This window comes from Micrasema longulum, unplaced genomic scaffold, assembly GCF_059751315.1.
Source record: "Micrasema longulum isolate JH-2025_06_02 unplaced genomic scaffold, ASM5975131v1 h1tg000662l, whole genome shotgun sequence".
In the NCBI taxonomy this organism is placed as follows: domain Eukaryota; kingdom Metazoa; phylum Arthropoda; class Insecta; order Trichoptera; family Brachycentridae; genus Micrasema; species Micrasema longulum.
This window is the reverse complement of record NW_028277858.1, coordinates 50,838-66,176: the sequence shown is the minus strand read 5'-3', so window position 1 is coordinate 66,176 and position 15,339 is coordinate 50,838. Positions and strand designations below refer to the sequence as shown.

At 33.6% G+C, this 15,339-nt stretch overlaps 1 protein-coding gene across 1 annotated transcript in view; it reads right to left on the bottom strand.

The window, feature by feature from the left end:
• LOC148279845 (ATP-binding cassette sub-family G member 1) overlaps positions 1 to 15,339 on the bottom strand; it is a 74,347-nt gene that overhangs the window by 11,965 nt on the left and 47,043 nt on the right. The window contains exons 2-3 of the mRNA XM_088229298.1: positions 13,992 to 14,109; positions 7,090 to 7,288 (exon numbers count right to left, since the gene is read on the bottom strand). Coding sequence (XP_088085424.1) covers positions 7,090 to 7,288; positions 13,992 to 14,109 — 317 coding nt within the window. The remainder of the gene's footprint in view (positions 1 to 7,089; positions 7,289 to 13,991; positions 14,110 to 15,339) is intronic.

Genomic DNA, 15,339 nt, shown 5'->3' with positions numbered 1-15,339 from the left:
GTACCTACCTATTACCAATAGTTATTTATTTATTTATATATACGCCCAATGGGCATTTTAGTTAAGTTATGGAAAGAGAGAATGGAAACATGGCTAGAGATAATTTATAATGTCACAGGAATCTGTTTTGATACAATTATACCTACAACTAACGAGATTACGATTTAGTTTTTTTATACATTTAAACGCTCTCAGCGAGCTTTAAAATAAAATAATATAAATATACATATACCTATATTTAGAAACCGGTTAAGTTATATATTTTTTTTCAATTCAATTCAATTCAATTAATTTATTTTCAATATAACATATACATTACAAACATATATTTAATACGTAGGTACATATTATTAAAAAGAAAAATATACATGAAAGAGACTCATGTCAAAGTAGTGGGAGAATCCTGCTCCGGAAAGCCCCTTCGGATACATCGAACAGATCAATATCCAGAGCGATGTTGTTCAGCATAGCGGTAGCCCTTCCAACAGGCATAACCGAGTCTACTTCGCACCAAGGAGTTGTAAAGAGTTCTCAGTACGCGGGTATTTTCGAAAACCCTGGCAGTACGCAGAACAAATCCTAACATCTTCAATGCATTACCACTGATTGTCTCTATGTTTTCATGAAATGTCAGAGTGCTCACAAATTTGTAAACTGCGAAGTGATATACTTTACAAAATAAAGAATAATAAAATGAAAAAAAAAACATAATATAAAAGAACATTTTAGTAATATTTATATTTTATACAAAATAGGAAGGAATAGAAAACAACACATGAACTCATCATCATAATCATCATTTCCCTATCCGCATCCAGTGGTGCATAGGGCACTGCATTGGAACTTCAATTGCAGCGTATCTGGAGCATTTTTGTAACATGGAAGATAAAGTGATCGGTCTTACGTTTCCGGTGCCAGTCTAGGAACAATGAAATATTGTAGTGTGAGCTACCTTTAAAATCAATATTTGTCCACCTTGCCTGAAATCTAACCCAGGACCTCAAGCATGGTAGTCGAACGCGAGTACCACAACCGAGATTGATTTTTCTGACTTTTTGGATTTTCCCCCGATAATAGCTATCGAGAAGAAAACACTCGTCCAAAACCTGTTAAGAAGAACTGGATTACAAGTTGAAAACCCTAGGGAACTTCAGCCCTACGCGAAATTGGATACAAAAAATGTTTCTTGCGCGCGGTAAAAATTAGACCATTAAATTGTACGGCAAAGTTTTTTCAAAATGTACGAAAAAAATAATAAAAACAAACTTCTTTGAACGATGTCAATAGTTCATATGAATCTACTAATGATAAGAGAGCAGTGAAAGATATCCGGTTTACCTACCGACACCGGACCAATCGGCAGAACTGACCGATAATAAGCGGAAGAGAGCCTCTGACGTCACATGTGGAGTAATTTCAGAAATACAAATCTTGAAAAAATCATAGCGCCGATAAATAAAAATGAAAAAAAAATTTTTTTTGGCTTAGTCTATTAACAAATAAAAAAATAATAAAAAAAACCACTGAACTTCCTTATTATCTTCAAATAAAGTAAAATCTATTTTTTTGTACGAAAATGTATTTATTTGTTAACATATACAACAGAGATGAAGAACATTTAACAGAAGGTAATATAGAAGTCTAGGCATCTACAGGGCTTATGACCTGCCAACGGCTGGTTTAATAGTAAGTGGCCACTTTACACACCGTGTAACATTCACCATTCTGCCCATATTTGAACATCTATATTCCTTCAATTCTTTCTTCTGTTGATGTTTGTGAAGTTAAAGAGCTGAAACCTTTATTTATGCGGGTAAGATTCATCTAATTGAATTATTTCACCTACATACTAGGAAACGCCTGAAAATGTTATTTTTTCAATTTCTATACTTCTTCATGGACCAGGTGGATTTATCAACAATATTTTGAGTTTGTCCAAACTTTTGTAGACACTTAAACCAGCCATTGACAGGTCATAAGCCCTGTAGATACCTAGACTTCTATATTACCTTCTGTTGAATGTTCTTCATCTCTGCTGTAATTAATTAATCAGGGAGTTGAATCCAGTCTTTGTATACAAAAGTTTGGACAAACTCAAAATATTGTTGTATTTATTTGTATTTAAAAAAATAAGTGTCTTCGTCGGAAACGTGTAATTGAACACGTCTAAAAATATATTTTATATAGATATTCAATTATATATTCATTGTGATTCCCGCCAGTTACAAGAAAAAAATCCAAGAAAGATTTTTTCTCAATTCTCCTGTCTGATGGCAAAACGATGCATCTATAGTTGCATCGTTTTGCTGTAATACGGCTCAAAATATTCTACTCTCTGAGATCTATCATATGGTAAATAAGATTATTTTTTATTAAGCTTCCTAGCCGATTGGCAACTTGGTGTAACTATGGAAAATTTCTGATTTAATTGCCATAAAACATTTGAAAAGCGATTATCTCAGTTCGACCTTTTTTGAGATGCATCGTTTTGCAATTGGTCTGGGTGTTGTGGTATATTTTTCATAACTTCCTTCCATATCCTATTTACCACCTGCTGACAAACCCTTACAAACGAGGCTTAGCGGGTTATTACTTTAAAAAATGTTTTATTTTTTTTAACACAGAAAATTCAATTTTACTCACAGACGTAATACATACATTTTTACATACTCCTTTTGTAATACGGCCCGTGCTTTCTCCAAATATTCCTAATATTTTCCTCCTGAGTATTTACTTATTTAAAGGTTATCGACGTGTAATAGAAGCATTTAGGGTAAATTAAAAATTCACATGGGTTAGTTAAAAAGTGACAAAACAAATCTTTGGTGATACTATAAATGTAATTTTTTAGCAAGGGATCGTAAAAAGCGTTTTGTTAATATATTACTTACGATTTTAATCAACCAAAAATACCGCGGAGTATCAGAAAAACTACCATTATTTAGATAAAAAATAATAGCAATTAAAAACTTAACGGCTCTTAGTCTCTATAATGAATTGAACGTAGTATGCAGAAAGCAGCCAGCCATAGAAAAATGAAACAGAGATAATAGCACTTTTTTGAAAAGAGTGAATAATCAAATCTACAAAACAGTAGGAATGTTTTTTACTTTGACAAATGATAAATAATACAAAGATTCGTTTTTTATATTACAAATAAGAACTTAATAGTGTTGTGTATTTGACTAGTTTTTAAGATTAAGGTCTGGCTGTTCACACAACCTAAGATGTGAATTTTGCAGACAACTGCCGGCCTTAGTATGACTCTGATGTATCTTGTGTCATTATGCATTGTTTTTTTCTTTTTTTTTCTTTTATTCAGGAAACATACAGTACAATTACATTGTTTAATAGTTTACACAGTTAGACTTAACTCTAATGGACCAGTGAAGTTTCCATATAATATTATAATCATATCTACGGTTATCAATTAAATACAAAAAAGAGAAGGAAAAAAATAAATAAATGTAAGTAGTTTAAAAATTAAAATCAAAGTAAAAAAGTTATTGAAAAGTTTGTAGCTAGTATTTGTATTGAATATATTATTTTATATTTATATTGGGGTACTTAATTGTTATTGTTATTACAACTTTAAAAGTAATTTAGTTACGTGTTAAAGGAATTTTGGTGATTTTTTGAAGTGTGGCTGACAACACAATCTAAAATATGCATTTTGCTGAAAACAGCCAGAACTTATATTGAATGAGACCCCATTCAAACTTTGAATGTATTAGTATTTTTTTACCACAGGTGTTTTTAAATGGCTAAGAGAATTAGATTTCTGGAGGCGTTAATTTTCCCATCGGCATCTATACCATAAGATTTTTCTAGTGCTGTGGGTGTTTTCTGCAAATAGAGATAGGCCGTTTTTGTGATTAACACTATTTTCAGAAGGTGATTATTACAGTTTTTTGTATGAAAGCAGCCTGGATGTTTTTAGCGAAATATTGAATTTACCTTACTGCACCCGATAACACCAATATCTCATTTTTCAATTTCAAAATTTTTCTTAACTGTCAATTGTTCTCTCTTTATTGAATATTGTTATGCTTTCTTTATTGTCAATAGGAACAAAGACGAATGGGAAAGAAAGAACATGGAATCAAAGCGTAGGATCGGTCCAGTTTTTCTTAATCGCAATGATTCACCAAAGTTGAATTCTTATATTATCAGTGATGATATTATGTGGACTATCTGGTATCTAGGACTCATCATACTAACAATGTGCAATACAACGTGCCCGAGGTAAACTTTATTATGCCAGCAATTGACTCACTCAGCCATCCATTTGTTTGATAAAGAAAAAAAACACGTGCCACTTTATGCAGGAATATCGGTGTGATAATGGAAACCACGTATATGATTTACAGTCAGAAGATAATAATAATATTATTACAAAAACGTTTTTCATAAGGCATAAGAAACCTGCCGATTCATTGAGCAAAAGTTTTTTCAACAATGTTTGAGTATGTCCAAATGCTTGCAGACTGGCTGGATTTGGAGGAAATGTGGATGTTCAAACATGGGCAGAATGGTGAATGTTACACAATGTGTAAAGTGGCCATTTAAACTAGCCAATGACAGGTCATAAGCCCTTTAAATGCCTTGACTTCCATATTCCCTTCTCAAAAATGTTTTCCCTCTCTGTTGAAATAAATATCAAAAGTTTTTTTATTTTATACATAAATTTCATACTAGACAAAATGGCATAAAAAACTCTGACAAATTTTGCTTGTACTTGGAGTGGGCTCAGTATGTGAAGGGTCGGCAAGCCGAGCAAGCCGGCATACAATTTGTTAAGATTATCAAGGCCCTGATTACAATGGGAAGTTAACAGAGTTATATTCGACTGTCTATAAAGAAAGGCCGATATGTGTACGAAAATGAGTATATTTGCATAAACATTTAAAGTTGTAGTCGGTAACCTATAATTGAATATGTTTAGAAGAAAAAATTGTGTGCATATTCTGCTTGTCATATAGAAAACTTAATTTTACTTTGTAGATAAAATTGAAGTTAACAGAGTTATCTTCGACTGCCTAATAAGAAAAAAACGATATTTGTATACGAAAATGAGTATATTTGCATGAACATTTAACGTATTTTCGTCGGTAACCTATAATTAAACATGTTTCGAAGAAAAAATTGTGAGCAAATTTTTCTTTTTATACAGAAAACTTAATTTTACTATGCAGATAAAATAGAAGATAAATGTTAACTTCCCATTGTAAATCGGGGCCCAGGCGTCGCGTCATATAAATCCACACGGCGCGGTAAAATTAGAGTATATTTATTTTTAATGTAGGTACCTATTTTTTTTATAAATCCTAAGTTATTTTAACGTGGCGTGTGTTTTTTTTACGATGGAATGAAATCACGAATCAGCCTAAAGGCAGGTTACATTGTTATGTCGTGTTGTGGTCCGGTGTGTTGAGTATATAGATACAGAAGTGGTATGCGCCAGATAGCTGGCGCATACCACTTCTGTGTATTTCATATGGTTAGAATCACACTGTTCTCGCGAGGTGTGTCGTGAGTCGTGACTTGTGACGCTATGACAGAACAGTGTGATTCTTACCACATTTTAATTTATTTTATCAACAAAGTTTATCAATTTTTTACATTTTCATATACCAGTACATGTTATAATTTTATGTTCAACGTTTATACCTCTCTAATGTGGATATACAGGGTGTTATTTAAACCCTGTGACATCCGAAACCAGGACTATCTGTATGGGCAAGAAGACATATTAGCATATATAAAAAAAAAATTAGAACGAAGAAAATAAAAATAAAAACAAATGGTTGCTAGCTCCTGCAGGGGAGAAGCGAGGGGGGCGCGGTCGCGCGGTTGATGGTTTATCAGACTTCCCCTCTCCTCTCCTAGTTTCTCCCCTGAAGAAGTAAGCAACCATTTGTTTTTTTAAAATATTTTATTTTTTAAGAATTTAGTCGTGCTAAAAATTATTTTAATGTGCCAATATGCCTTCTTGCTCATACTGATTATCGTGGTTTCGGATGTGACAGGGTTTAAAGAACACCGTGTATAAAGTACATGGAAGCGGTATGCGCTAGACAGCTCCCCAATTCACCGCTCCACAGCACGACATTACAATGTATTTATTTAACTTTTTGTACATAATGTAAATTGCACATTAGCGGACTTATTCCCAAATGGTAATTTCTTTCAACCAACCAATAAAATAAAAGTTAAACAATGTAACCCTGCCTAAAGATTCTACGTGGGTCGCGTGCCTTATATGCATGTATTATAATCTTATTAATGTAATAACTAATAAAAAACTCAAATCAATGAATACGTCACACGAACTCTCGTAAAATAATTGAACGTTTAAACACATAATCGTTTTCCACAGAACACACTTTTCCAGTGTGATTATAGTGGAAATATAAACATTTAATGCAAAACAATTAGATTAAAGAAAACGTCATCAAGTCACACCATCATTATATTATGTATTCTTTAGAATTATAACACATTATTTTTTCTGCTCCACTTCGAAAATAACCCGGTAATATTTTTTATGACAAAATAAGACGCCAAAAAAGAAGAATCGATCGCCAAATATCGAACGGTGATCCAATATATAAAACACAAGCTTCATTTCATAACTTAGGATTGTTGTAATGATCTGCAATTTGAATATACAACATCTTTACTAAATAAGATAGATACCTAAGTTCTCGTGGGCAGAAAAGTATCAAGTTGCTCTCAATTATGAGAGCAACGTAATAAAAATTAAATAAGAGAGATGATATTGATTTAATTAGGAAAAACAAAAAAAAAAAAAAAGAAATTCTATAAATAAATAAGTTCATGTTTTTCACAAATAGAAATATGATAGTGTCACATAGTAATGATCAAAAATGATACAAGAAAATAAGAATGCTGCAAGAAGGTTTAGGATGGAAAGATAAAGCAAAGAAGAAGAAGAGCTATTTTAACCCCGCGACTCGTAAATAATAAAAAATCCGCAACACGAATGATACCCCTCCCCTATATTTCCGTTGCCTCTACTATACCAGAGATAGCGCATAGGGGTGTGCCCCTCCCGTCCAAACTCACCTGAATATGTTTCTCTTTATCACTGAGGGTGAAGCCAAGCTTGAGGTGGGCGGCCACGGTCATGGCCTCTCCCGCCGTGAGGTGCGGCCGCATCTCGTCCTCCTGCTGGATGTAGCGGGACAGGCGCTGGAAGCGCTGCGGCGCCGCCCTGGAGCGCTCCCTCCCGTTCACGTACACCTTCCCCGATACTCCGGTGGACCTGAAACCAAATCACGTGGTCAAAGTCGACACATCATCATCGTCAGGATTACATGGTTGATTTCGATCCAGGGTATTATTGGAAAAACATTGAATAATTCAATTTTGAGACGGGTTGTGGTCACGTGGGTAGCAGGCGCGTTACGCCTATACATACTGTGGATGCGGCGCATCCCTTAAATATTTAAAAATAATAATTTCTATTTTATTATTAAGGCTTATAAATATTTTTTTTTAATCTACAAATATTTCTAAAATTATCATTATTGTAATGAGGATAGTAATCTAAATATTATGCTATCCCATTGAATCATATATACATTTATTGTATTTTTGCATGTGCATAAATATTGTGTATGTATGTGTGTATATATGTATATGTATTTGTATGTATATGTGTGTATATATGTATGTATGTATGTGTATATGTATGTATGTATGTATGTAGTATGTATGCTTTATATTTATATATTTAATTGTATTTTTACATTTAATGTAAACTGTACTTTTTTCTTTTCTTCTCTTTTGGGCTATAACTGTTTTTCTATTTCTTCAATATTATTTTTATTTATAGGAAATATATTTGAAAACCATATTTGCCGCAACAAATCGGTTTCTTAGAACAGGTATTTGCCCATATAGGAACCGATTGCAACATTAGACATACTAATATTTCTGGCTTACCGACCCTTCATATACTGAGCCTACTCCTAGTACAAGCAGAATTTGCCAGAGTGTTTTTGTGCTATTTTTGTAACAATGTATGTATAAACTTATAAATAAATAAATTATCATTACAATGTTAATCACATTTTCAGTATACATTCCTACCATGCGCGGTCCGTTCATAAAACGCATGGAACCATTAGTTCCCCTTCTTTTTTGCAAATAATGTTTATAAAATAGCATATTTAATAAATTAATTATCAGTCATAATACCTAACATTTAAATTACTATTAACAAACTATGTAATAATAATTTGATTAATAATCGAGATAAATTGTGAAGGAATTTTACTATCGCCTTATAAAAATATGTTAAAAACACCGTAACATACATCCATTTACCAGCGCCGTCATGCGCGTACTGATCGACGAGTGCTTGCTACCGGCTGGCTAGTATCGATTTAAAGAACGATCGCGGTGGAAGCAAATTCGAAATTCCGTTCCAGCGCCGCACTGAACGCGCAGTCCAGGCGCAGGCGCAGACTTCATTTCTCACTAGGCAATGGAAGCAGTCGAAACAAACCAATACATTATTTTCCATGTAGTGTAGCGCGCCGCGCAGCACAGAGATGCGATTTTGGTATTCTGGCGCTGGACATAATAGTTTAATTATTATTTTATGGTAGAGTAGAAATACAAGGTAAAATCTAGAATTTAATTCAAACATAACATCGATATAATGCTCATTTGTTATAAGAAAAAAGTTTATAATCTACTACATATGTTGATTTTTTGAGTTCAAATAATGACAAATTCTTTTTTGTTGAAAAATCATGTTTTTTAACAAGATAATATTTATTTTGGTTTCACTGCATTTTAGTCAAATAAAATATAATGCCATAAAATACTTCGCAGTTTTTTATTATACTATATAAAGTGAAGTTGGTTGATTTGTAATTACAATTTATTATTAGATATGTAAAATTATTGTTTTTATTTCTAATCATATGTATAATGTATTGAGTTTGTCTTTAATTTCTTAAGGGCAGTGTATATTATAATGTACCAATTACTTATATATTAATTGCTTCCCTAATTAAAAACCCCACCGCACGCCTCTGATTCCTACCTACGTATGCGTATTTCCTATATCGACATACTGAATATCAAGGTACCTTGGTCTTGATAGTATTCGTTAGATACGCTGGAATCTGGATACTGCTCTTCATTTTGAGTCCAGTCCTATTACAAATGTTCGAATTTAAGGTTCATAACGATGTCATATTGTTCTACGAGACTCATAGAGATAAGAGCATCCAACTCGTGTAATGCAAAGAAAACATGACTCTTATAATGTATATCGTAACGTTTTAAATAGCGTATTATTGAAATTTGGCCGAAGCGGTCAAAATTGACAGAAAATCAGGTTATCAGTCTTTGAACAGATGGTTCTGGAAGCCAAAAAATAATTTTGTCAAGATTTTGCTAGAACTCCCGTAGGCTAGTGCTAAAATAAGATTAAGATATGCTCGAATAGCATTGCAACTAATTACTTTCAGCGTTTTCAAATGTTGAGATAAAATCGTTTTTTAACAACAAACGTTATGCCTCCCTTTGGAGAAAATTCTGGCTACGCCGTTGTCTGCGTTGCAATTTATGGCACGTGAAGATTCGTTCAAGCGTAGTGACAATTATTATTCGTAATTAAATCTTTTTCCATAGGAAGTCGCATTATCTGGTGACCTATTTATGACAAATATCAGACTGAAAGTTTATATTAATCAGAATGTGATAATGACGAACACATGATGTATTGCACATTACACAGTTATGAACAATGAAACAATTATTAAGCTTCATTCGAGTGATAAAATAGGCAAGTCAAGATATTACTATATTTCACAAAGTAATGTGCAAACTAAATGGCACAGTCATGTTTTTTTTAAACGGCTTATTTATTATATGAAATTTAAACACTTATGCATAGACTGCACGGATACATTAAAATAATCAAGTATGTTTACGACACCACAAAATGCGCCGGTGTATTTTATAAAATTTATCCGGTAGAAATTTTAATAATACCTACGCTTAAAGACGACAGTTTATGTGGGAAACAAGAGGAGTATTGATATAGTCTTACTCTGAGGAATAGTAATGGAAAAACAGCATTTCATCATTTTTATAACTAGCGTTAAAATTGATTTTAATTTACAAATTGGTGCATTTAAATTGTAACTTTATTATTAATGCACAAAAAGTAAACTTTTTAAAGTTATATTTTAGAAGTTTTGGGTAATTTTTTTTAGTGGGTATTTAGAAGGACGATGTACATTACATTACTCAATTTGGACTAGGTGGTAATGGAAGATGGAGAGAGATGTTTACAGTTGAATTTCATTCAGTGATCGCATGAAAGAAAACAAGAAAGCAAAAAAAAATTGTTATCAAAGAAATCCAAACTGGGATATTTGTTGGAAAACCTTAGAATTCTATGGAAGGAGGCCTCCGTCACTGTCCGTGAACTGGTCAAGATGCTTGTCACGCACGGAAGGTTCCGGGTTCGATTCCCAGCGAGGATACAAAAAATTAAGGTGATTCTTCTCAACCCTGGTGTTCTGTGCTGTAAGTAGTTGACCACTGTATTTGACCTTCTAGCCTGTTGTGCAAAAAAAGTTAAACCCGTAATTAGTTTTATGGTTTTCAGTATGAAAGAGTAAATTTTGCCTTGGGTTTCTTGTTGGGATATTTAATTTAAGGATAATTGAATAAAAGCCATGAAAACTTATTAAGATCATGCTTTCAGAATAGCATATCAAAACAGACTACGATTTAATTAGACCTCGATTTTTCTCAATGGACCATGAACTGTTTCAAGGGTCATAAGATTCAATAAATTTAAATAAGGTCACCACCATATTTACGGAAAACAAATGACTTTATCACAGAACATGTGTGTAAAACGCACCTTTACTCGCCGTAACAAGATAAAAGAAAATTATAAATCCCTTTTATATTATTGATTTATATAACACTTTTGATTGGCTCTTTATTGCTATGAAGAAATCCCTTCCAATCAATCAAATAACAGTGTCAGAGTTGCTTATTTTTTGCCTTGCGGATTATGTACAAGGCTTACATTTACCGCAAAAGGTATGTTCCTTCTAATTACTCCAAGAAGGCCTTGTTAAGGAACTTCTCACAATATTCTCATTCTTACAGTCAATAATGACAACATAGATTCTTTTTTGTCTCTTTAAATTAGTTTCATGACTACGGAAGGCAGAAAGGCAGTATAGAAAACGGGTCCAGAGAAGAAAGAGCAGCAATGTTTGAGTATGTCGAAATGCTTGCAGACTGGCTGGATTTCCTCCCAGGGAGTTATTCATAATAATAATAATAATTATGGATAACTTATATAGCGCCATTTTCGTAATATAATACCTCAAGGGCGCTTTACAAAGTGATTATATAAAGATATAAATTTAATTTTAACTTTTTAATTTAAGAAAAATAATGTACTTTTTCATATTACTTTTCCACCACATGCTAAGAATTTATTTAAATGATTTAGAAAACAAGTGGGTTTTAAGTTTCTTCCGAAACATCACTTCACTCTCACAGTTTCGGATTTTTGCTGGGAGAGCATTCCATGCCGTAGGGCCTGCGACCGCAAATGCACGTTCGCCGAATTTAGTGCGCTGTTTGCGTAGAGGTATAATAACTTTTCCTTTCGAAGTAGATGTAGCTGATCTAAGCGTAAGACGTCTGTCAGCTAGTTCATCTGGAATGCAGAGTTCCCTTAAATATTCTGGAGCAGAGTTGTGCAGTGACTTATACATAAGCCAACAGAGTTTGTATTCCACCCTCTGTGGAAAACGTATTCAGTGCAATTCCCGAAGTAGTGGAGTGATATGACTGAATTTAGAGATTCCAAAAATAAGTCTCGCTGCGGCATTTAGTACAGCCTGTAGGCAAGTCATTTTATTCATCGGTAGACCTGCGTAGATACCATTACAATAATCGACTCTAGACACTACAAACGCATTTATTAATTGACGGGCGGCATCAACTGGCAAATTTTTGTGTATGCATTTAATCCGTCTCAGCTGGTAAAAGCAAGAACTTATCGTTCTACTAATTTGAGCGTCAAGAGAAAGGTCAGAATTAAGGATGACTCCCGGTAGTTTAACGGTGGGTAAAGCGGTACTCCTTACATCGGGTAGTGCCGTAACCTGGATCAAATTCTGTCGTCTGGCTGAAGCAATCCATAGTTATTCCGTTTTAGATGGATTATGTGTTAGTCTATTTTCAGCCATCCAGTTTCCTATTTTCTCAATGCATCCATTAATCAAATCAACAAGCACATTTCTCTCTCATATTAATATTCATATTAAACATCCACATTTCTTCAACCCTTCCATCTGTCGACTTTTGTGAAGTAAATATAATATAATAAAGGTTCCAGCTCCTTTACTTCACAAAAGTCAACAGATGGAAGAGTTGAGGAAATGTGGATGTTTAAACATGGGCAGAATGGTGAATGTTACACAGCGTGTAGAGTGGCCACTTAAACCAGCCAATGACAGGCCATAAGCCCTGTAAATTATTACACAAGAATTGTTTATTTCTTTTACGTAATGGGAAACGTTAATGTAAATATATGTATTTGATTAATGTAAAAAATTGTATTTAGTTGTAATATTGTATTTTTATTTGTTATTAGTAAAAAAAAAAAAAGGAAAATGGTTAGACTTCCATATTCCCTTATCAACAATGTTTTTCCTCTCTGTTGAAATAAATTTAAATAAGAAAGAGCAGTTTGATTAGGGGTCCAATAAAATACAGTTCTAAAAAATACTTTAGCTGAATAGCTCGACTGATACTGCAATTATTATTAATGTTATTGTCTGGTGCTTTTTTTTTTACATAGTTTTTTCTCGTTGTTACTGAGACTAAAACCACACATAAAATAATAGGAAATACCTACGTACGTACGTACTAATGTACTATATTGTAAGTGTGTATTAATGACTACATATTATTATAATGCCTTTTGTGACCACGATGCTCCTCGGTTTTTGTTATTCTTGTCACAATAGCATTCTTTAAAAGAAAACTTCACAAACGGCTGTGAAACACATTATCGACGTTTTCATACACAGTAAACCGGCATTACTTCATTAAATATCAGAGGTTTGAAAAACGATAAACTTCTTGAAAAAACATACGTAGCAAAAAAAGAAACTGATTTTAGCAATTTAAAATGTTTTTAAAGACAGTAATTGTTGAAATATAAAACTGTTAAAAAACTAACCACATTTAACATTTTAAAAAATAGTTTACGTTTATATCTGTATAGATAGATTTATAAATATTTTTCAATAACATTCATCATTTCTAGAAACGAAGATAGAATGGTGAATGTGATAGGTGAAATAAACGAGAATGAGGATGTTCAGTGCTACGGGAAATTAGATATAAACCTGTTTTCTTACATGCGGGAAAAATTATTTAATTGTACCGGGAATTTTCTCGAAAATGTATAAAAAAATTAATAAAAATAAATTCCTTTGAACTAAGTCATAATTTTTTTTTTCATTTTTCCAAATCATCCAATCAACTAGAGTCTAGTTGATTGGATGATTTTAGTTACTGAGAGTTGTTATGTGTTGTGATAGATTTCCGGTTTCTGGGAAACTCACCAGGCAGAACAACTCACCGATGACAACCCCTAACGTCACGGGTGGAGTAATTCCAAAACTTTAAAAAATAGTAATACGATACATAAAAATTATTTATTTATTTTTTTTGCTTAGCTTGATTTATTAACAAATAAATAAATAAAAACATTGAACTTCCTCGTTAGTTGAAGTGATAATGTATGGCGTACAAAAATGATTAAAATGAATATAGATTACAATTTTTGGAATAATGTTTTAATATGTAAACCTGTCGAAAAGAGAAAGTGATGAAGAAAGAAAACAAGGGTTGTTTTAACCTAAACCTGAATAAAAATACAATAATAGCAAACTTACGTGAGCCCTGCTAGAATATTGAGGAGTGTACTCTTCCCAGCCCCCGATGGTCCCATAATGGCGGTAAGTTCTCCTGACTTGAAGCGACCATCTACGCCGTGTAATATTTCTTTCTGATCTGCAAGAAAAAAAACTAATCAATTTCTGTTTAAGCAAAATAAAACAATTCGTAAAAGCAGACGCATTCGAGAAAAGGCGAATAGATGAGGATATGGAATTAAATAATCGAACAAAAAACGGAAATTGAACACAGATTCTTTGAGTCGACTTTGACAAATGATTAAATTGCATAAACTGAACCTCTAAAAGACAACGTTTGTAGAAATTTGAGGGTGCAAAAGAAAAATAAGTCTTTTGAAGAAGATGAATTTTAAATGTTTGAATTTTTCTGCAAATTTTTTCTTACCACTTCAATGCTTTTCTTTTAAATAGGTCCAGATATTTCTTGTCATAAAATAAAAGGGACATTGTTATCGAGTATGGTGATATCCTGCAGTTCTTTGGACATATTTCCAGGAGGAACTTTGATGGTTTGGAGAAAACTATTCTCCTGGGAAGTTCCGAAGGGCCAAGGTCGCGTGGACGTCAACCGACAAGATGGAGCGAGCGGCTTGGTCACTAAATTATCAGAACTATCACTGACAAATGGCCACAGAACAGCAAAACACCGTTCCAGATGGAAGGAGACTGTCCACAGATAGATAAGTAAAGTAAATAGCAACGAGTTAAAAACTCTAGTCCATAAACGGACAGCTTAAATGACTAGACAGGAAGCTGAGCAAAATGTCTCATACAGAGTATAACTGTGCGTTGAAAGTATTTTTTTTCTTTTCTTTTTATGTTAAAATGTATATTACGAAAGACAAAATAACAGTGTGATTGATGCGAGAGTTCTTCTTCTTTTTTTCCACATCCGCCCCTAAGTGGAGCATGTGGACATCACCAGTTGCCTCCAGGAGACCCTATCGCCAGCCAGCACGCTCGCTTTCTTCCACGTCAATCCAGCGCCCCTTAGTTCCACTGAATAAAGTAGAAATAACGCCATCGCCGGCCTTGCAGGACGGCGTGAGCCCGCAGGTTTAAAAAAGAGGCAACTCGGGTTAAGATTCTCTAGAGGCATGCGTAGCGCGTGTCCAAGTCGGGTCCACCGCCGCATCCCGAAGACGCTCGTTATAGGAGGCTGCTGCGTCCGTTCTCGGACTTCAATGTTAGTTATAAAACCGAACCACCTTATACCTAAAATTCTCCTCAAACACTTACTCCCAAAACTCAGAAGTTTGGTGTTCTGAGCTTTGGTAAGGTGCCAGATTCGAACCCATATAGGAGTACATTTCTGTGTTTACAAAAT